The sequence below is a fragment of the Pan paniscus genome, chromosome X (assembly GCF_029289425.2).
Source record: "Pan paniscus chromosome X, NHGRI_mPanPan1-v2.0_pri, whole genome shotgun sequence".
NCBI lineage: Eukaryota > Metazoa > Chordata > Mammalia > Primates > Hominidae > Pan > Pan paniscus.
In genome coordinates, this window is record NC_073272.2 from 43,380,263 (window position 1) to 43,403,611 (window position 23,349).

The 23,349-nt window shown below is 38.7% G+C and overlaps 1 protein-coding gene and 1 pseudogene across 20 annotated transcripts in view; one reads left to right on the plus strand and one right to left on the minus strand.

Annotated features, from left to right (window-relative positions):
* Positions 1 to 23,349, minus strand: part of CASK (calcium/calmodulin dependent serine protein kinase) — a 407,307-nt gene that overhangs the window by 214,098 nt on the left and 169,860 nt on the right. For all 20 annotated transcript variants that reach the window (XM_034949880.4, XM_063601767.1, XM_034949879.4 and 17 more), the window contains exons 4-5: positions 12,163 to 12,240; positions 5,942 to 6,014 (exon numbers count right to left, since the gene is read on the minus strand). In XM_034949880.4, the coding sequence (XP_034805771.1) occupies positions 5,942 to 6,014; positions 12,163 to 12,240 (151 nt within the window). The remainder of the gene's footprint in view (positions 1 to 5,941; positions 6,015 to 12,162; positions 12,241 to 23,349) is intronic.
* LOC129395374 (small ribosomal subunit protein uS8-like) lies at positions 14,847 to 15,245 on the plus strand (annotated as a pseudogene).

A 23,349-nucleotide genomic window follows, 5' to 3' on the forward strand; every position in this document is an offset into this window, starting at 1 on the left:
GAAATGCAGAAGATTAACCAATGTTAATATAATAATAAAGAATACTGGCTGGGCACGGTGGCTCACGCCTGTAATCCCAGCACTTTGGGAGGCTGAGGCGGGCAGATCATGAGGTCAGGAGATCGAAACCATCCTGGCTAACACAGTGAAACCCCGTCTCTACTAAAAATACAAAAAAATTAGCCGGGCATGGTGGCAGGCACCTGTAGTCCCAGCTACTTGGGAGGCTGAGGCAGGAGAATGGCGTGGACCTGGGAGGTTGAGCTTGCAGTGAGCTGAGACGGCGCCACTGCACTCCAGCCTGGGCGACAGAGTGAGACTCTGTCTCAAAATAAATAAATAAATAAATAAAATAAATAAAGAATAAATACGTTTTTGTTTTATGAGAATTTAAATTTCTCTATACAACATGATAAACTTTAGGGAGTTGTGGTATCAGGTGTAAAAGAAACATCAGTAACGGAGAACAAGAGACTACGGAATGCTTTAAGAAATCCACAATGTCATGCCAACCAGTGTTATATGATAAACACAAATTTATCATAAAGTCTGGCCTTAAATAGGTAAAAGGAGAACTGAGACCAGAAGGGAACCAAAAAGCAGCCAGGCGTGTTCACACAGGTTAGCAAGGAAAACCATTTAAAGGAAGCGCACTCAGAAACACTCTGGCCTCTGGCTGAGTGTGTGTGTGACTGGGGTTTGCACAGTTCTAAGAACTAAATACAGCACCCAGACCTTCTGGGCACAGGCACCATTCAGAATAGAAAGTGATTGTGTGTAGCAATTTGCATTCTCAGAGAAACTGTTTCACTTCAACTTCAGTTACTAGAATTATACATGAGTAGGTCAGAGTGACAGAAAGGTCTAAAACTAAGTCTCCCCACACCCTCATGATGTAAGGCTGCCTGCAAGAGTTAGGAGAGAGGAGAAAATTCCATAAACTCTCAGTGCTTAGTAGAGCCCATGAAAGAAGGCAAAGAGCCAGGAGTTGCATTTACCTTGACAACTGTGCTATTTCTTTCTAAAGTACTTTTAATTTAGGGGTGAGAGGAAGAAAAAAAAATACCAGAAACATAATGAAAGTTTTCACATTCTTTCACAAGAAAAAGTAGAATTAAAGGGAAGAAGATGACAGAAAAAAATAGAAATTTATATGCATGCCTTAATCCCTGTAGGGAGGCAAATCTTGAGAATTATAACAGTCTATTATGACAGTGGGCCTTAACCAGGGACAATTTTTGTGCCCCAGGGGACATTTAGCAATGTTTGGAGACATTTTTGGTTGTCACAACTAGGGGGAGATGCTACTGGCATCTAGTGGGTGAAGGATGCTTAGCAGCATCCTACAATTCCCAGGACAGCCTCCCACAGCAAAGAATATAGCCTGACATGTCACTAAGTGTGGCTGTGGGGAGGCCCAGTACTATGTTCACACATCTCTCGAATTTCAAAGGATTATATGATTGCTTTTTATGCAGTTTTATGTGAAACTGCTTCTTCAGAGCAAGCAGTTCCCAAAAATAGATTACATGGTACCATATATTCAAATCTAACCAAATAATCCTTTTAAGACTCAGTTACAATGATTACAAAAGGAAATACCTTTTGTAAAAAAGTAAAGAAAAAAGTATGAATAAATATAATAACAGGATCCTTGGGAAATGTAATGCTTTTGGATCATATGCCAAGAATTATGAGACAGAGAGAGAATGAGAATATTCTTGGCTAGATGAAACAGATGATAAAATAAATTTTTCTTAGAGAAATAAAATATTGCAATGCTCTTCTGTTTTCGTTATTAAATATAAGGAAAGAAAACTTAGACAAAAACTTTAACTGCAGAAACAAAAATCTACACACAAACCAAATCTACATACAGATAAGTCACTGAATATATATCTGAATGGAAAGAAAAGCTCATAGGTTGCTTTATTGGCAAAAATATTAACAAATCAAACCAAGTGAAAATTTACATTATTAGCATGTGAAATGTATTGTTCTTGAAGTTTTACAATGACCACTATGTTGGAATACCCCTGTAACAGGGTCTTGAATAAAACTAAGTTTTGCCTAGGTTACCAAAGATATATTAGGAAATCCTATTGGCATAATCTTCAAAATATATCAGGAATCTAACTAATTTTTTTTTTTTTTTTTTTTACTACCTCCACTGCTACTACTCTGGTCTGAGCCAGGCAGGATCATCTCCTGTCTCCTTTTTACTCTCCTCTTTGCACATTTTGCCTCAGCCACACCGGCCTCCTTGCTGTTCCTTGAGCAGGCTACTTGTGTTCCTGTCTTTCGGTCTTTGCACTGGCTGTTCCTTTTACCTGAAATGCTCTTCCCTCCGCTGTCAGATTAGCCCACTTCCTCTCTTCCAAGTCCTTGCTCAGATATCATCATCTCAATGTGGCCTGCTTTGACCACTGTATTTACAAAAGCAAGCCCTTCTCTGGACACTCCCTAACCTTCTGACCACTCTAGTTTTTTCTGTGATACTTTTCACATTCTAGCCTACTATGTAGTTCATTTGTTTACTGAGTATTGCCTCCCTGAACTAGAATGTCAGCTCCATGAGGGCAGTGATTTTTGTCTGTTTTCTTCACTGACGTAGCTCCGGTTCCTAGGACAGTGCCTGCCACACAGTAGGCACTCAATAAATATCTTTTGGATGAATGTCTTAAGAAAAATACACCAACATTAAAAATTTTCAATTAACTAAATGTGAGTATTCTATTCACCCATGTAAAAATGTGTGGATTTCGGCTTCTGAAATATAAAGAATATCAACACCGGGCGCGGTGGCTCACGCCTGTAATCCCAGCACTTTGGGAGGCTGAGGTAAGAAGATTGCTTAAGCCCAGGAGTTCAAGAGCAGCCTGGGCAACAGGGTGAAACCTCGTCTCTACAAAAAACTACAAAAAAAATTTAGCCAGGTGTGGTGGCGCACGCCTATAGTCCCAGCTACTCTGGAGGCTGAGGCATGAGAATTGCTTGAGCCCAGGAGGCAGAGGTTGCAGTGAGCCGAGATTGCGCCACTGCACTCCAGCCTGGGTGACAGGGCGAGACCCTGTCTCAAAAAAACAAACAAACAAACAAACAAAAAAAGAATATCAACATTAACGTGTGCTCTGTGTTGAGTGTGTCTCCCAACTGAACAATGGCAATTTTTGGGGTGGTTTCTTCTTACTAATTTGCAGTTTGAGAATTACTCTTTTTCATTCCTTGGCATGTTTCTACGTGCTTCCTCTAAACTATTTAGCATGTACTTTAGAAATAATAAACTAATCTAACATACTCCAACGTAAGACTACTTTTGGGCCTTTGCACAAACTGTTCCTTCTGCCTGAAATGTCTTTTTGTCTCCATATAACTACCCCATGATTCAAGAACAAGCTCCAATGTGACCTCCCCCAGGAAACTTCTCTGACCTCATCTTTTAATGATACTTATCACCTTCTACCTTGCACAATAATTATTTGTCTTTCTAAAGGTGGCCACCAACAAGTTCTCCCATCCTTGTATATATCTGGCACTCCATCAATCAAAATATGAATCTATGTTTCTTCCCCTTGAACTCAGACTAGCCTTGTGACCTTTTTGTGAAGTATGTTTCAACTAATGAAATGCGTAAGATGTGACACAGTGTCAGTTTGCTTCAGGAGGCCTAGCACCTTCCATTTTTGCTCTTTTGGAGCCCTAAGACACTGTCTTGCTGGAGATAGGGCCACGTGGAGAGAGAGAGACGTTTTGAATGAGAGACCGCAAAGAGCGCCCAGCCAGCTCCCAGCTGTTCTAGTCACTTCAGTTGAGATGCCAGAAAAATGAGTGAAGCCTATGTGGAAACTAGCCACGCTACGTCACCAACATCCTGTGAAACAGAATTGAGCAGTCCCTATCAAGCTCTGCCCAAACTGCAGAATTGTGAGCAAGTAAGCAGCAGTTATTGATTGAAGTCACTATGTTTTGGCATGTGTTGATCTGCTGCAGTAGATAAGAGATACCGAGCCTTATCTCCCTACTGAGACCATAATACTTTTAGGGCTCCAAGCACAGTAATCTGTATAAAGTAGGCACTCAAATATTTGTTAAATAAATAAATCAGAAGGTAAATTGAAAGGTGAGGTCAAATTATCTACTTTTGGATATTAATTAGGTTTAGGTTGTCATATCAAATACCAGTTAATCAAAAGCTGACTACATTATTGAAAGTATTACAGTAGAATATATTGTCAATCATTGTTTATTATATGATGTTGATATAATTATCTTTCGAGAATAATTCATTCAAAATAAAATTGCCTCTTGAGCAAAACAGTTCTTAACATAATGCTATTACATGAACACATTTTAGGTTTTTAAATTATCATTTTTTTCTTGTATATAGTTTAGAATATATACAAAGAGATATATTTTACTCTCTACATATGAACTTTCTTACATTAATTAATGCAAAATAACTGCACAGCAAACTACTACAGTTGACAATTTCCCGCCTTTTACCTTTCCACACTTTTATTTCTCTTTGGATAACTGAAGAATACTTTTTTGAGACGGAGTCTCGCTCTGTCGCCCAGGCTGGAGTGCAGTGGCACAATCTCAGCTCACTGCAACCTGTGCCTCCTGGGTTCAAGCGATTCTCCTGCCTCAGCCTCCCAAGTAGCTGGGACTACAGTCATATGCCACCATGCCCAGCTAATTTTTGTATTTTTAGTAGAGATGGGGTTTCACCATGTTGGCCAGGCTGGTCTTGAACTCCTGACCTCAGGTGATCCACCCGCCTTGGCCTCCCAAAGTGCTGGGATTATAGGCATGAGCCACCGGGCTTGGCCAGAATACTTTTTCATAAAGGGGGACCCATTGAGATGCTCGGTGTTGAGTTCTGATAATAACAATATCATTTTCTTAACACATCTGAAAAGGATGAGTGAGATATTTTACAACTAATTTACACTAATGTGTATTTTGTGTATTTCTCCAGTGATCTTCATTTGCTATTAAAATATTTTACTAGATGGTTTTGGAATTGCTCATGTTTTCCCTCAGCTTTTAACTACAAGGATTTCTGTGAAAATTTCCCAAACATTATAGACACTTTAATTAAACTCAACTTAATTTTCTTAATCATTTAAAGTATTAAATACATCGAAGAAGCCAGGCCTTTAATAATATATCTTGAGGGAAGGAACACTATGTATGTGCATGCTGGAGGTTAGAGAAAGGCCAGTGACAAAATATCAGAGCTTAAAAGTGTAGCCCAGGGTCAAAGGGACCTCAGGGGCTCCCTAGTGATTCTGGGCCTTGGGAGAAGCTAGGGATCAGGAGGAAGGCCTACTGGTCTCATTTCTTGCCTCCCTCTATGTTTGGCTTGACACCGTTAAAGAACCAGGAACTGAGAGTTCTCATTAACCCGATACTGGGAAGAAATAGGCAGAAAGACTGAATAATGATAATACCGGTATTCCAAGCATAAAATCGTATTACATGTATAATTATGATTTCATACTATATTTAAAAACTATCTGCAAAAAAATACAATGCTGACTATTCTGCATTGCAATATTATGAAAATATGTTATGATTAACTTTTACTATATAAACCAAATTCTAATTTTCCCCCCAATTAACTCAGTATAGGATATTGTTTGGTTTTTCCTATTTATTGGATTTTTCATTTCTCTCTCACACACAATGGCAAAAGAGAAATAATACAATTTTAGATTGCATGAACACTTAAGTAAAAATAAATAAATTGAAATTATAGTGTTCCTAGTAAGAATTAGTACAATGACTTCCCAAATACAAAGCAGTTAAATACATTTTTACTTAGAAGTAAAATTAAGATGTTCTTTATGACAATATTAAAGAAGAATTCTTGATTATCATTGTTATATCAGTATTTCTTCACAAACGTTAAAGTTAGTGATAACAAATGACTTACCTTCACATCCCTGTGAATTATGTTATTATCATGGCAGTAGCGTAGAGCTTCCAGTATCTGTCTCATATAATGGCTGTAAAAAACAAAAGAAATCTAAAAACTGTAAACAATTTTTATTTTAAAACTTAATATACAGTGCTCCTAGTTTATAACTCCCACTCTCATATTAGCTGTCCATGGACACATTTGATTTGAGCAGACAAGATTGGTGTAAAGTGAGGCTTAATAATGAAAATGTTGGCAGACTCAAAAGTTTATGGGCTTCATGAAGAAATAGTATGCTCTACATTTTCTAAGCTATCTAAGTCAAAAGAATTACACATAGTTCATAAGTAAATTTGCTTTGCAAACTAAAAATTCAAGCTTAAAACATGACAATTTTTTTCCCCAATACTCAGGTAATTCTACTTAAACTGGACTGCTGTTATGTAAACAGTGCTCAGGGCTGCCCCAAGGATTCAGACTCAAGCAGTGGGAGCCTTTGATCTGCCAGCAAATAATAAGATGCTCTTCATCTTACTTCTATTTAGCTGTGAGGACAAATGAGGGAAGAACCACCCTTATCGGACAATTTCTTTTTGTAACATAATCAAGTTTTAGTTGGGGCTCCCTTGAACAAAGTGGAGTTAATTCTAGGCACATGTCCTAGAAAGCCTGACTCCTTACATGGCCAGCTGAGGAGCCCTCATGGAGCACAGGTGAAGAACAAAGAAGAAATCAGCATTTTAAAGAACAGGAATTAAAAAATGGTAATGGGGTTAACTAGCAACCATGTGTGACAAGAGCAGTTGATTCAGTACCACTTTAGAACCTCCTTCTCCTATTTCTAAAGTTCTTCTATAATTGCCCTATTACTCTTTCTCTGAGTATCTGTTTCATTTTCTGTATTTTATTCCCTCCATATTTGTCTTTCTCTTTTCTTCCTATTCTCCTTCTTTTCTCATTTTTTCCCTTTTCCTTCCCAACCAGCATGACAGAAATGCAATAGACTTAACACTGTTCATTGTATAATATTTATAGAATTTTGTTTTGTTTCCAGATCTTATATTTCTGATACAAGTGACCTTGAACATGTGTATGTGACTCAGGACTAAAAAAAAAAAAAATCCCTATCCTGGCTTTACAATTAAAAGACATTTCCATCAAGTTCCCTCTTTGGCATGATACCATTTAATCAAGCTCACAGGAATATTCCTCTAGTTAGCATATGCATTATTTCATGTATTACAATTAATTGGAAAGGTTCCATTTAAAAAATGAAAGGTAGGAGAAAAAAACAAAAACAAAAACAAACCCAAGCCTTGTTCCTGTACTAATCACAAGCCTTGTTCCTGTACTAATCACAGGCTCCTTACAACGGGGCTTTAAGCCAGAGAGCTAGGCTCATGTAATCATTAGCTCTGATGTTTTAATTTATCTTACTTTGCAAATGCACATATAAGGGGTTGTGCTCATATACTCTTTGCTTGGGCCATTGTAGCCTGTAATTAAGTTTTGTTTATTTTTTATTTTTATTTTTTGAGATGGAGTTTCCCTCTTGTCTCCCAGGCTGGAGTGCAATGGTGGGATCTCGGCTCACTGCAACCTCTGCCTCCTGGGTTCAAGCGATTTTCCCGCCTCAGCCTCCCAAGTAGCTGGGATTACAGATATGCGCCACCAAGCCTGGCTAGTTTTTGTATTTTGAGTAGAGACAGGGTTTCACCATGTTGGCCAGGATGGTCTCAAACTCCTGACCTCAAGTGATCAGCCTGCCTCAGCCTCCCAAAGTGCTGGGATTACAGGCATGAGCCACCACGCCTGGCCATAAGTTTTGTTCAAATGAGGGGTTAACTTGGTGTTGTGGCCCATTACTGGTTCAAATCAGGCTTTGGAAGATCTGTAACCCCTTGAAATGGCTAAGAGACTACACCTGTCAAAGTGCTTTGTAAACTCTAAACCATGCTACAAAGGTTAAGACATTATTATTACAATATTATTATTGTTAAGTTCAATCAAAGATTTAGGAACAGCTTATTTGTCCATCTAGATGTCAACATGGAAATACTGGGTAAATTTAAATTAGTTAAAGTGGACATAGCTTGTACCTACAGAATGAACTATTTTGGATACAAAGCACTGAGACAGCCACCTAAATTATCTTTAACCTAAAGAAAATTCCTATCTCAAAGTCTCATAACACAAAACCAAACTCAATGAATGAGGCTTTTTTCATTTGCATATGAGAACACTCAATTATTTGACCCAAACGTATGTACACAGCAGAATCTTTGCGGCGTGTGTGGAGACAGTAGAACTGTTTTTCTTCCCAAGTTACAACAGAACTGAACTATCTTTCTCCACCCTCCCAGTCATGATCCTGCGAGGCAATGCATGTCAAAGTGTGCAAGCAGAATAAAACAAGAACTAAAATCTGCCCACATGTTCTAGGAAGTTGCTGACTAAACTTTTAATCAAAAAACTTCACTTCATGAAGCATCATAGGGACCTGTGCTTTCAGAGAAACTCAGCAATATATTTGTTTATCTTTATCTTTCCTAAGGATCAGCAAGATAATAACTCCATGGAAGGAAAAAGCTGGCCAGCAATGCATTTACTGACTTTGGAAGGAGGCATTTCAGGGGTGCAGCACGGTAGAAGAGAGGTGATTCAGTCTGCTATTCTTGTCAATGCAGGTGAAAAGCCTAATGCTATTTGCTAGGCAGAAGAGACCTTATCTCTGAAATGCCCTTAACAGGATATCTCTGGCTAAGGATTACTATGGTAAGTAGAACATGGGATCTCTGAGGCACAGATGGCTTCCTGGAGAATGTCATGGAGCTATCCAAATCTCTGGGGTGTAAAATGAAGATATTTGCAATGCTCCCCTTTGTGTGTGGAAACCCACAAACCCCAGTATAAACCTCATCTATTCTGGGCCAGAGGTGCATTTCTGAGGCAGTAAGAAGTGACGTGGGGGGCTGCCCTTCCCTTCTCTGCTTCACTTGAGCCTTCTGACTGCCTGTATCCTTGAGATTATTTAGTAAAGCTTGGTAGTAGTTAAGAAGATCTCTGAGAGTTTGATTTGATAATCTGATCTTGTGTGTTAGCTCACTCCACAACTCATCACCCCTGAAAGGATGGAGGTAATAACTAATTGGGTTGCACTAAGGACTGAACACAGTTTTATTTTATGCCATGCTTTGCTGCTCCTCTTGAAGCTCAGCCAGTTGGAGAAAAACAACATTATCAATTTGATTACTTGGTGTCTCAGAGTCTTCTTGCAGTCGGTCTCACTAGAATACTGATACAAGCTGAATTTCCTAACAATAAATCACAGAATCAGAGAGGACGAAGAAAGATTAGAAGTCATCTGTCATTAAACCAATGGAAGAATCTACACGCCCTTGTTGCATGGTCATTGATCCTCTGCAATAGCAAACACACATAATAATACTTTCTGAGTCCCCGCCTACTTTTTTTTATTGTTCAGAGGAAGAACCTTTAATAAACTGCCTCCAAACCTCTCTCTTTGCAATGTCATCTACTGGTCCCAATGCTACTCTTTTCTGGTCCACTCTGGAAGTTCCTTTCACCATTTTAACAGCTTATACAGGTGGCTTTAAAAATCAATAGGCTTTCATTTTGATGTGTATAAACATCTACCTTTTCTATAAATCTCAAGATTAGGAGAGACCACAAGTCATGTCATTGTATGACATCATCTCTTCACACTACCATCCTGCCTATCCTGACATGTAGCTCAGTGGCAGAGATAGGCTTGAAGTTAAGGAAAAGCAATAAAGATGACTGGGGACCAGAGTAAAAGTGGTACTGGTTTCACATCAATCCTGTCAGCATACCTGCCAGGTATCCCCATGTTATTGTGGTTCAAGAAGGAAAAAATCCCCTTCTTCCACTGAGTTTCACTAGTATTGACTATTTTTGGTATGAAAGAATGCTTTAAAATTTTGAGGGACAAGAAAGAATAAAAATTTAAAATTGTAATAAAAACTCAAAATAATAGAAGATGGGATTTTAAAAAACCCTGGAATGTGCTTTAGAGAACATTGCACAAAAGAAAAGAGAATATTTAGCTTTAGTTCTACCACGTATAGATCAGAAGCCTAAAGAACACACATAAACTTTCATTTGCTCCTTCGCCCTAGCCCCAGCAGTACAAAAACACAGCAACCACACATTGAGCATATTCTTTATTTTGTGCTATAGCCATGGCTGCTCCATCCCTGAGACTAGGTCCCTTGCTCTTCAGCCAGAAGGAGTCAGGGCAATGAATTTGAAGACATTCAAGTCATGTTGAGCTCAAAGCTGTATTAAGGTGGTCTCCAAGTTGTTTCCAGCTATGTTTGTCTAAGATGCTATAATTGTAAAAGAAATGGTAAGACAGACGAAATCATTTAATATAACTGTTTTTCAAATGATAGAAAGTTTTCATAAATCCTAGGCTAGGAACAGTAGGTAGTTCATGCCTACAATCCAAGCACTTTGGGAGGTTGAGGCGTGCGGATCACTTGAGGTCAGGAGTTCAAGATCAGCCTGGCCAACATGGTGAAACCCCATCTCTATTAAAAGAAATACAAAAATTAGCCGGGCATGGTGGCGCATCCTGTAATCCCAGCTACTTGGGAGGCTGAGGCAGGAGAATCACTTGAACCTGGGAGGCAGAGGTTGCAGTAAGCTGAGATAGTGCCACTGCACTCCAGCCTGAACGACAGAGTGAGACTCCATCCCCCGCCGCACCACCCCCGCCGCACCACCCCCCCCGCAAAAAAAACAAAACTTAATATGTTTGTGAGTTTGAACCCTTCAACATACTATGGCTGGTGACTAAGGAGGGATGCTGTATTCCATGTATTAAAAAGGCAACCTACAGGAGTGGGTAATTATGATATGATTGAATGTAACCAAAACAGAAAGCTGTGTTGCTCTAAATGTATAAGCAAGTGGCCCAGCACGTGCATGGCTCCTGTGATTTTTCATATTTACTTCTTTTTTTTTTTTTTTTTTTTTGAGACGGAGTCTCGCTCTGTCGCCCAGGCTGGAGTGCAATGGCACAATCTCTGCTCAATGCAAGCTCCGCCTCCCGGGTTCATGCCATTCTCCTGCCTCAGCCTCCCGAGTAGCTGGGACTACAGGCTCCCGCCACCACGCCCGGCTAATTTTTGTATTTTTAGTAGAGACGGGGTTTCACTGTGTTAGCCGGATGGTCTCCATCTCCTGACCTCGTGATCTACCCGCCTTGGCCTCCCAAAGTGCTGGGATTACAGGCGTGAGCCACCGTGCCCGGCCCATATTTCCTTCTTATTTTGAGTCATTAGGTCTTTACAAACAACTTCTCCACTTAGAACAACAGCTGCCATTTGATTGGTAGGTCTCACACTGGCCTGAAGCAAATATATTTTTAAAAATGGTGCTTTTATTTCTCTTCCTTTTACTGTTCTTTACTTTTCCTTAATTATTGTGAGATAATTTGATATCACTAAAAGGCAAAATGAAGAACTAATGAGGCAGATTTGCCAAAACAAAAATAAAAAAAACCCAAGTAGAATTCTACATGGTTCCTGAGCTATTAGGTCCCCGCTTCTTGTACAAAAATCATCAGAAATGGGAAAGACAGCAGTACTGAAAATGTAAGCCTGTATTATAAACCCACGTTTTCATTTTATTTATTTATTTATTTTGAGACTGAGTTTCGCTCTTGTTGCCCAAGCTGGAGTGCAATAGCGCAATCTCGGCTCACTGCAACCTCCACTCTGTCGCCAGGCTGGAGTGCAGTGGCGCAATCTCGGCTCACTGTAACCTCCACCTCCTGGGTTCAAGCGATTCTCCTGCGTCAGCCTCCCAAGTAGCTGGGACTACAGGTGCATGCCACCACGCCCAGCTAATTTTTGTATTTTTAGTAGAGAAGGGGTTTCACCATGTTGGCCAGGATGATCTCGATCTCCTGACCTTGTGATCTGTCCGCCTTGGCCTCCCACAGTGCTGGGATTACAGGCGTGAGCCACCGTGCCTGGCCCCTATAAACCCATGTTAATAGATAAACTCATTGTTTGGTATTTTGCATTTCCAGTGACTATCGGTTCTACTAACACATACTAAAACAGAGATGTTCCCTGTAGCAAAGAGCAGCAGCATGCTCTTTATCAGTTTGTCATGTGATGTCTTTGTCATTTTCTTTTTTTACTTTCAACTTGACCTCTGGTGATTAGATATACAATACATACCTGGCTACAGCTTCACTGTACACAAAACCAGCGTCAGCTCGCTTTACGATTTCAAAACACAGATCTGCTCCATCCATACTGTAAAAAAATGTGAAAAAGAACATAAGAAAAGAGGAAATTCCAGGAAGACAACACTGAAAGTGAATACATTGTAACTAAGTTATTAGTTGATTTACTGCTAAGGGTTATGTTATTTAAATCTCCTTTCTTTCAATGAAATATAGACATAAATTATAAAGGGCATGACAGTCATCTTCACATTGAAAATCTGCAGGGAAAGAAACAGGAAGAGTAGGCTAACAGTAATATCAAATAACATGAGTATATAAAATTGACCATAATTTTTCTTTAGGTTTTCACAAAAAGAAGCATCAGAAAACTGCAATGCTAGGGTTGTGTGCATATTTTTAAGTCAAATTCCAAAAATATTCAGTTATGTAGAATACAAGGATTTAAAAAAAAATCTTGCTATTGTTATTACCACTAAATGGAAAATTCAGGCTATATACTGTGGAAGGAAAAAACAATGACTTATATATAAAATAAAATTTATTTTTGTTTACACTGCCATTCTCAAAGTTCATCGCTACAAACATATTGTAACACATAGATGTGTTGGTAACACAATGTCACGATATTGTCTTAGAACTTACAGTAGTTTTCTATTTCTTACTACATAAGTAAGGCCTCTTGTTGTCTTGGCCACACCTTGCCTCTTCTACCTACCTTGTCCACTGATGTTTCAAGAAAATCTTCCTCTCTAGGCAGAATGGTCTTATTATCACTCCCTGAGTACACCATTTTCTTTTTTACTTTTGTATATATTGCTTTTCATTTTCAAAACCTACCTTAATTCAAGGTTTCATTCCAATCCTACCTTCCCTGGAAGCCCCCTCAATGATTACCAGCCATATTAATGCCTTCCTTTGCTTTTCATTCTATAACAACTCTATATGGTCCATAACATTTAGCACATACAAACACCTCCCCCTCCCCCCACATACACCTATATATGTATACATGAATTTTGCCATATTATACATATTAATGAAACTATGCAAATATTAATAGCTAACATTTTCATAATGCTTTAAGGCTTATAACATATTTTTAAATTCAGTATCTCATTCATTCATTCATTCAGTAGTTCAGTTTCCCAATATACCTGCTGCAGATATTATACTGAGGAAATAGAAACTTCTGGAAGGGAAAGTAAAGGAACTAACATACTTCCTATTCATGAGGCATCATAGGAAGCAGTCCTTATTATGCCTCCCTTCATACTTATAACCACCCCATGAGGTCAGCATCATTTTCAAATAATTTGTCTAAGTGAGTGGACAAGTATGTGATAGGGACAAGATCGAAATCCCTGTCTAGCTATGTCCTGTGCTCTTCCCATTGATTATAGCTATACCTACTGGGTGTGCAAGGAACAAATGCACATCTTTAAGCCCTACAACAGTTCCATGATAGTGTAAAGTCCTAAAGAACAAGAAAAAATATATTTATACTTTCAATGTACCCCTACCTAATACTCAGCAGAAGACACACTGTAGACACCTAATGAACAGTTGATTCTATTATTTGATTCTCAGTGTGGTTTTATATAAATGAATGAAAATACTTTCACATTTATACAGGCTCTAAAAACTTTACCAAGTTTCCATTTCACACCTAAGGAACATTTTCCAATGTCAAATAGGATTCTTCTCCAAAATAATGTTTATAGTTGCCTAGTCTACTATAAACATTACTATAATGGTCTAGTCTACTCCCTAGTATGGCAGCACTCATTTTCCACCATCAGAAATAAAGCCTGGATGAACGTGATCATGCATCTTGGTGAGCAACTCTGATTATCTGTATCGTAAAATTCCTACAAGCTGAGTTGCTAGGACAAGGGGTATATACAATAGCATTTTTTTTTTTGAGACGGAGTCTTGCTCTGTCGCCCAGGCTGGAGTGCAGTGGTACATCTCGGCTCACTGCGAGCTCCGCCTCCTGGGTTCACGCCATTCTCCTGTCCCAGCCTCCCAAGTAGCTGGCACTACAGGCGCCCGCCACCACGCCCGGCTAATTTTTTGTATTTGTTTTAGTAGAGACGGGGTTTCACCGTGTTAGCCAGGATAGTCTCGATCTCCTGACCTCGTGATCCGCCCGCCTTGGCCTCCCAAAGTGCTGGGATTACAGGCATGAGCCACTGCGCCCGGCCTACAATAACACTTTTGATACATACACAAGACCAGAAACAGTTTAACAATTTATACTCCCACTACCATGTGTGAATGTGTCCCTTGCTCTACTAGGATAATGATTATTTTTTTTCCATCTTTGCCAATTAGATAAGAGGAAAAAAGTCATTCATGATTGCTTTAATTTGCATTTCCTTGATTACTACAGAGAGTAAATATTTTTCATTTCTTTGTCCTGTGGGGAGAAAAGAAACGCTATTTTAAAAACTGGCTGTAGTTTAAGCTGGTTAGTTGATCTATGAGGACGAAAAAACATCTCATAGTGAAGGAATCAGTTTTGCTTAGGCGTTTTCCTTTGTAATTGTGATACATGAGGGTAAGCACAATTCAACTTAGATGAGAGAGGGGTTAGGAAAAGGAGAGAGCTAAACTGACTGCATAATGAAGCAATAAGAATTTAGGCTCTTTCTGCCATCTCTGCATGCTGCCATAATGGTGTGCATGAATGTCCTGGCTGATGCTATCCAGAGCATCAACAATACCAAAAAGAGGCAAACACTAGGTTCTTATTAGGTTGTGCTCCAAAGTTACTGTCCAGTTTCTAACTGTGATGATGAAGCATGGTTACATTGGTGAATTTGAAATCACTGATGATCATAGAGCTGGGAAAATTGTTGTGAACCTGAGGCAGGTTAAATAAGTGTGGAGTGATCAGCCCCAGATCCCAGATTTGATGTGCAACCCAAAGATCTAGTAAAATGGCAGAATAACCTGTTCCTATCCCACCAGTTTGGATTCACTGTACTAACGACCTCAGCTGGCATCATGGACCATGAAGAAGCAAGATGAAAACATATAGGAGGGAAAATCCTGGAATTCTTTTTCTAGGGATGTAATATATACTTACAAATAAAATGCCTCAATGGACTCTGGTGTTTCCAAAAAGAATTTGGGAGATGTTCTGAGAGCTAGAGGACTTTCTGGAGGGACCCAGAAGGGATGAGGGAAAAGACGGAGCCTGGGGAGGAGGCAGCAAAGTGGTGAGAAGTATAAAGACTAAGGAGGGAACCAGTCCGTGAGAAATACTTGGAAATTATTTACTGCCCTGTGCTATAATTATCAGCATGAATCAATCCATTTTGTCTGGTCATATCTGAAATACTGGTACTTGAAATGACAATCTCTACACATGTGCATACACACATGGGGGTATTTTTAGGTTTCTACTTTCTTCCACTGACTTGCCTATTCTTGCATCAAGTTACCATTTAAAATACTGTAGGGCCGGACACAGTGGCTCACACCTGTAATCTCAGCGCTTTGGGAGGCCGAGGCGGGCGGATAGCTTGAGGCCAGGAGTTCGCGACCAGCCTGGCCAACATGGTGAAACCCTGTCTCTACTAAAAAAACACAAAAAAATTAGCCAGGCATGGTGGCCTGCGCCTGTAGTCCTAGCTACTCTGAAGGCTGAGGCAGGAGAATCACTTGAACCCGGGAAGCAGAGGTTGCAGTGAGCTGAGATTGCACCACTGCACTCCAGTTGACAGAGCGAGACTCCATCTCAAAACAAAAACAAAAGCATGGACAGACAAAATAAAATACTGTAGTAGCAGATTTTAATATTTGGCAAAAAAAATCTCATTATTCTTCACCAATTTTTTTTTTTTTTTTTTTAAGACAGAGTCTTGCTTTGTCACCCAGGCTGGAGCGCAGTGGCGCCATCTCAGCTCACTGCAACCTCTGCTTCCCAGGTTCAAGTGAGTCTCCTGCCTCAGCCTCTCAAGTAGCTGGGACTACACGTGCTTGCCACCATGCCCAGCTAATTTTTGTATTTTTTTGTAGAGACAGGATTTCACCGTCTTGGCCAGGCTGGTCTCGAACTCCTGACCTCAAGTGATCTGCTCACCTCGGCCTCCCAAAGTGCTGGGATTACAGGCACAAGCCACCACAACTGGCCTTCACCAACATTTTCTTATGATTTTTTTCTTCCCAGTTGACTTTTAAAATCATTTTGTCAAACTATAAAAAATCTTTGTATTTTGATTCAGATGGTAAATGTATACGTTAACTTCTAGAAATTAACATTTTCTAATATTCTCATCAATGAACATGATATGTCTCTCCACTTCCTTTCATGTCTCTAAGTTATAGTTTTACGATTTTCTTTATATTGGTTTAAAGTATTTATTATTAGGTTTTTTCCCTATACATGTTATATTTTAGTTGCTATTGTAAATGGGATCTTTCAGCCTTATATTTTTTTTTAATTCAATGCTTCATAATCACAGATATCAAACAAAACCACCTGTGCAACTTAGTAAATATACAGGCACATTCTTTGAAGGGTTACTCTGAAAGAGAGGCATCACTGTGAAAATATTTTTCTATTATTAAAGCTATTTGATTATTTATAATATTAATTGATATTAAAGTAAAAGAAGCAATCCACTAATTTTAAATTTCATGAGATATAGAAATAAAAACTAAAAATACTGTTATTTATGCAAATTTTATTCAAAGAAATTTAAAATACACATATCATAATACATACCATCCTGATATCCTAACCTTGAACCTTTTGAACAAAGTTGATGACTCAATTCTTTGATAAACTTTATTTGATAATATAATGATTCTACAAACTGACAAGGCATCTTTTATTGCTTTTCTCTTTGGCTTCCCATCTTGGGGTGCTTCTGGGGCTGTCAAGAACCCCCAAAGAACACATTGTGAATTTTCCTGGTTGGCTCCATTCTGAGGGAATGAAAGGAGAGGGAGAAGAAACCCTCCTATGGAAGAGTATGGGGGAGGTGGACTTCTATACTGTATGCAGAGAGAAATTAAGGGCAGTTTAGTCTGAATTGTGAAAAGTAATGGGATTATGAATGAGCTTAGCTGTCTCTCCTTTTCATCCATCTGAATTTTTAAAATTTATAATAAACATGCATTATTTATATAATTAAGAAATTATCCAAAACCAAACTCATCAAATAAACAAAACAGATCACAGGTCTTGAGGCACAAGGTATTACTGGCTGCACATTGAGGGAGATCAGAATATGCCACTCCAAAATATGCTGCTTTGGCAACAGGATTATCTGGAGTTGAAGGCACAAAATCATGTGCTATGATTTCACAGCAATGTCAAATTGCTGTAACAGTTTCTAAATGTTTACTGTCAATTTCTGTATGTATCTCATGGCAGACTGGTGACAGATTGGTACTTATCTGCAAATATCCTTGAAGAATACTGTTGTACAGAACAAATCTGGATTTTTCCAACCAGCATTTTTTCTGAGGATGACAAAAACGCCAACTACAAAAACTGTATGAAATGTTTAAAATTATTTATTTATTTTTTAAATGGAGACAGGGTCTCGTTTTGTCACCTAGAGCTGGACTGCAGGGGCACAATCATGGCTCACTGCAGCCTGGAATGCCTGGGCTCAGGTGATCCTCCCGCCTCAGCCTCTGAAGTAGCTGTGACTACAGGCATGCACCACCACACCTGGCTAATTTTTTTATTTTTAATTTTTGTAGGGACAGGATCTGGCTATGTTGCCCAGGCTGGTCTGGAATTCCTGGGCTCAAACGATCCTTTTGCTTGGGCCTCTCATCTTAAAGTGCTGGGATTACAGGTATGAGCCATTGTGCCCAGTCAAACAAAAAGTTTTTGTTAAAGCTTGTGAGAATTAACAGTATAGTGAGTGAAAAACTAGTCCTGAGAACAGAGAAAGGATTACAACTCAAACAGGTGAACAAGAGCTGCTTCTGCCCTAGGGGAAGAATGTGGGTTTTGGAAAGGAGGGGCACTTTTAGGAACTCTAGAGAGGTAGGAGGGGGTGGGGTGGTCAGATGGAGAATGACAGGGTCCAGTTGCTTTTGCACCAGGGTGATCTAAGAGGTTAAGGCTCTGATGAAACACCCTTTGCTCCTGGCTGGGACCATAGAGCTGCACTATGAAAAATGGGGTACAGAATATATTCTGGTATGTCATGTTGGTAGCACAGAAAAACTTCAATGCTGGTTGGGCATGGTGGTGGCTCAGGCCTGTAATCCCAGCACTTTGGGAGGCTGAGGCAGGCAGATTGCTTGAGCACAAAAGTTCAAGACCAGCCTGGGCAAAAGAGTGAGATGCTGTCTCTACAAAAAATAAAAAAAATTAGCTGGGTGTGGTGGTACACACCTGTGGTCCCAGCTACTCGAGAGGCTGAGGTGGGAGGATCGCTTGAGCCCAGGAGATTGAGGTTGCAGTGAGCCATGACTCTGTCAGTGCACTCCAGCCTGCGCAACAGAGCAAGACCCCATCCCCACCCACCAAAAAACCAAACAAAACAAAAAACGAAAAAAACACCCCAAAAACCTCAATGCTTACTATGGAGATAAAAGCTCAGTCTAAAAACTTCTGCAAGAAACGAGCACTCAGAGTATGTTTCCTAACCACAAAGTAGTTAGAAATAAATTAACAAAATAACTAGAAAACCCTAAATGCTTGGAAATTGAGAAATCATGCTAAATAGCCAATTAATCAAATAAGAAATCATCATAATGAAAATTAGAACTTTTTTTTTTTCCAAGACAGGGTCTTGCTCTGTTGCCCAGGCTGGAGTGCAATGGCATGATCTTGGCTCACTGCAGCATCCACCTCCCAGGGTCAAGTTATTCTTCTGCGTCAGCCTCCCGAGTAGCTGGGATTACAGGCGCACACCTCACGTCCAGCTAATTTCTGTATTTTTAGTAGAGATAGGGTTTTTCTGTGTTGGCCAGACTGGTCTTGAGTTCCTGGCCTCAAGTGATCCCCTCTGCCTCGGCCTCCCAAAGTGCTGGGATTACAGGCGTGAGCCACCATGCCCAGCAGAACATATTCCTAACTATGATAATGAAAAGAGTACTATCAAAACTTGTACAGGATTGGTACGTTACATTTCAAGATCAGGGTTTTGCCATTAATAGACCCACAAATATAGAAAAATGGCTGAAAGGAGAAGGGGCATAGGTCCAATCTTACAGGTTAAGAAGCTGGTGATCCATGTTACATACACAACTTGGCACTGGAGAAACCTTGCTTAAAGTAGGTAATCTACTATTGATAGAAAAATACACCAATACAACTTTCTGAAGGGCAATTTTATAATGTGTGACAAAAACCTTAAACATGTATATGTCCTTCGGCTCAATTATTTCCTTCCAAGGGAAATAATTAGGAATATTGGTCAAGTTTTAATGACAAGGGTTTATCACAGCTATTTATAATAGGGAGAAATTAGAAACAACCTAAATTCCCAACAGAATGGTTACATAAATTGTGGTAACTAGAGTAGAATATTATATTGCCATTAAATGATGTTATAGACATATATTTATTGACATAGATGTTCATAATACATTAACATGTATAAACATATATATGCATATTTATGTATAAGTAGATGCAGTGTGAAGCCTTTGCTATTAAAATGGGGTGTTAAAGACTGGGTAGAATTCTATTTGAAATTTTTTGTTTTCTTCTTTTTACCTTTACTTTTAAAAAAATGAATAGGCACTATACTTTTGTCATAGGAAATCAGTTCTGTTAAAAAAAAAAGCAGAATGCAGATGAAATGGTACTTACAAAGTAGTTTGTATCCATAAACTTGTTTTAAAACTTTAATTAGAAATTTAATAGAAATATTGTGAATGCTGACTTAAAATATTAGAAAATATGAAAAGTTACCAAGTCAGTGACATCTCATCATGAGACATGTTTTAAAAAACAGCAAATTAAACCCAATGAAGGTAGAAGGAAATAATAAGCAGAAATTAATGAAGTAAAAAGACAAAATAGAGAAAAAGCAAAGCAACAAATAGATTCTCTGAAATGATTAATAAAGGCCAGGTGCAATGGCTCATGCCTATAATCCCAGCACTTTGGGAGGCCAAGGTGAGAGGATCACTTGAGGCCAGGAGTTCGATATCAGCCTGGGCAACACAGTGAGACTCCTTCTCTACTAAAAATTTAAAAATTAGCTGGGCATGGTAGCACATGCCTGTAGTCCCAGATACTCCGGAGGCAGAGGTGGAAGGCTTGATTGAATCCAGGAGTTTGAGGCTGCAGTGAGCTATAATGGCACCACTGCACTCCAACCTGGGCTATGGAGCAAGACCTCATCTCTAAAAAAGTAAATAAATAAATTTTAAAGCAATTAATAAATCTAGAAAATTCCTAACATTTGGAAACTAGACAATATACTTTTATTACATATATCTCAGAATAAATCATTAGAAAATATTTTAAACTGAATAATAATAACAGTAAACACATAAAAACTTGTAAAATGTAGGTAAAGCAGTACTTAGAGGGAAATTTACTGCTATAAATGTACATATTAGAAAAGAAAGGCTGGCCAAGTGCAGTGCCTCACACCTGTAATCCCAGCACTCTGGGAGGCTGAGGTGGGAGGATCACTTGAGCCCAGGAGTTCGAGACCAGCCTGGGCAATATAGTGAGACCCCCATCTCTTCAAATAATAATAATAAAAATATTAGCTGGGCATGGTGGGGCCTGTTGTCTCAGCTACTCAGGAGGCTGAGATGGCCAAATTGCTTGAGCCTGGAAGGTCAAGGCTGCAGTGAGCCATGACTGCACCACTACACTCCAGCCTGGACAACATAGTGAGACCCTGACTCAAAAAAAGAGAAGGGCTAAACATTTAAGAACTAAACATCTACCTGTATAAGTTACATAAAGATCATCAAATTAAATTCAAAGAAATTAGATGAAAGGAAATAGAAGCAGAAATTAATGAAATGGAAGACAAACATATTCAAGAAATTAACAAAGCTAAAAGTTGTTCCCTGTGAAATGATGAATCTCTGGCAAGACTGATAACAAAAAGAAAAGAGAAAAGACACATATAGCACCCAGTATTAACAATGAAGGAGATATCATTTCATATGCTGCAGAAATAAAAGATGATACTGAAACTTTATGTCACAAATTTAAAAATGTATATGAAACCGACAAATTCTCAGAAAAATAAAACTCACCAAAATTAACAAAAAGAATTAGAAAACTTGAATAATCCTTTACTGATTCAAGAAATTGAATCAGTAATTTAATCTTCTGAGACAGAAAACTCTAGGCCTAGATGCCATTTCTGACAAGTTTTTTTTTTTTTTTTTTTGAGATGGAGTCTCGCTCTGTCACCAGGCAGGAGTGCAGTGGTGCCATCTCGGCTCACTGCAACCTCCACCTCCCGCGTTCAAGAGATTCTCCTGCCTCAGCCTCCTGAATAGCTGGGACTACAGGCGTGCACCACCACACCCAGCTAATTTTTGTATTTTTAGTAGAGATGGGGTTTCACCATGTTGGCCAGGATGGTCTTGATTTCTTGACCTCGTGATCTGCCTGCCTCGGCCTCCCAAAGTGCTGGGATTACAGGCGTTAGCCACTGCACCCAGCCCATTTCTGACAAGTTCTATTGAACATTCTAAGGAGAAATAAAATGAATAAAAAGCAGGAATAGTTTCCAACTCACTTTATGAAAATAGTTTAATCCATATACTAAAACCTACTATGGACAGTATGAGATAATTAAAAGACAACCTCACTAAAGAATATAGATGCAAGTAACCTAAACAAAAGTTTAACAACCCCAAACAGGCAATATATAAGAATTACACCAGGTCCAAATTGGGTTTACCCGAGGAATGCAAAACTTTTAACATTTTGAATTAATATAATTGTGTACACTGATAGATTAAAGATGAAAGATTATGTGATCATGTCAATAAATGTCAAAACACTTAAAACTATGTATTTGTGATTAAAAAACTTAAAAAACTCTTAGATCAGGAACAAGCCAAGAAAGTCCACTCTAACAATTTAAACTCAATATTATTCTGGAGGTCCTAGCCAGGGCAGTAAGGCAAGATAAAGAAATAAAATGTATGAGAATAGAAAAGGAAGAAACAGTCATTAATTACAGATAGTATATATAGAATATCCAAAATAATCTAAGTTAAAATTAGAACTAATCAGAGTTCAGCAAAATCATTGTAAGTTATATGAAATTTTAAGAGTGTTTCTTTAAGAATGTAGAAATAAATCTAAAAGAAAGGTATATAAGATCTCTGTGGAGAAAAGTATGATTTTTTTAAGAGAAATTAAACAAACGAAATAAATGGAGAGAAAATTATCCTGTTCACTGACAAGAAGACTCAATATTGTAAACAGCCGATCTCTTCCAAGTTGAAGCATAGATTCAACAGAATTTGAATGAAAATCCCAACAGGTTTTGTGGAAACTCTAAAGCAGAATCTAAAATGTATATAGAATTGCAGAAGGCCAAGAAGACTCAAGATATTCTGGAAGAATAACACCTCTTGGAGTTTTTGCTGTACTTGATTTCAAAATTTAGCCCCCACCTCCATGTCCACAGGTACTATGTATGGAATGTCCTATAAAGCTCAGTAATTAAGTGTATGATATTGACACTAGGACAGACAACAGCACAGTAGAACATAACAGAGAGCCTAGAAACATAACCATACATATATAGAGGCTTGATTTATGACAAAGGAGGATACTGGGCAAACACAGTCTCTTCAAAGAAATGTGTGCTTATGTGGACCAGGATATGTGTACCTGAATGTTTATAGCAGCATTGTTCACAATGGTCACAAACTGTGAACAACCCAATGTCCATCAATAGTAGAATAGATAAAATGGGTATAGAATACTATACAGCAATGAAAGGAAATTAATTACAGCTACACAAAGGAATATGGCTGAATCCTGAAGATAAAATACTGAGTGAGGCAGATGTAGCCAAACCTAAACTGCTTGGTTTATTTTATATACAGTTCAAAGACAGAAGTAACCTTATTTTGCTGTAATAAATAATTAAAGCTAGCATTTATTGAGTGCTTACTACGTGAAAGGTATTTTCTAAGTCCCTTATATACATTAAATCATTCAATGTTTACACGAGAAGTCTACGACATAGGTATT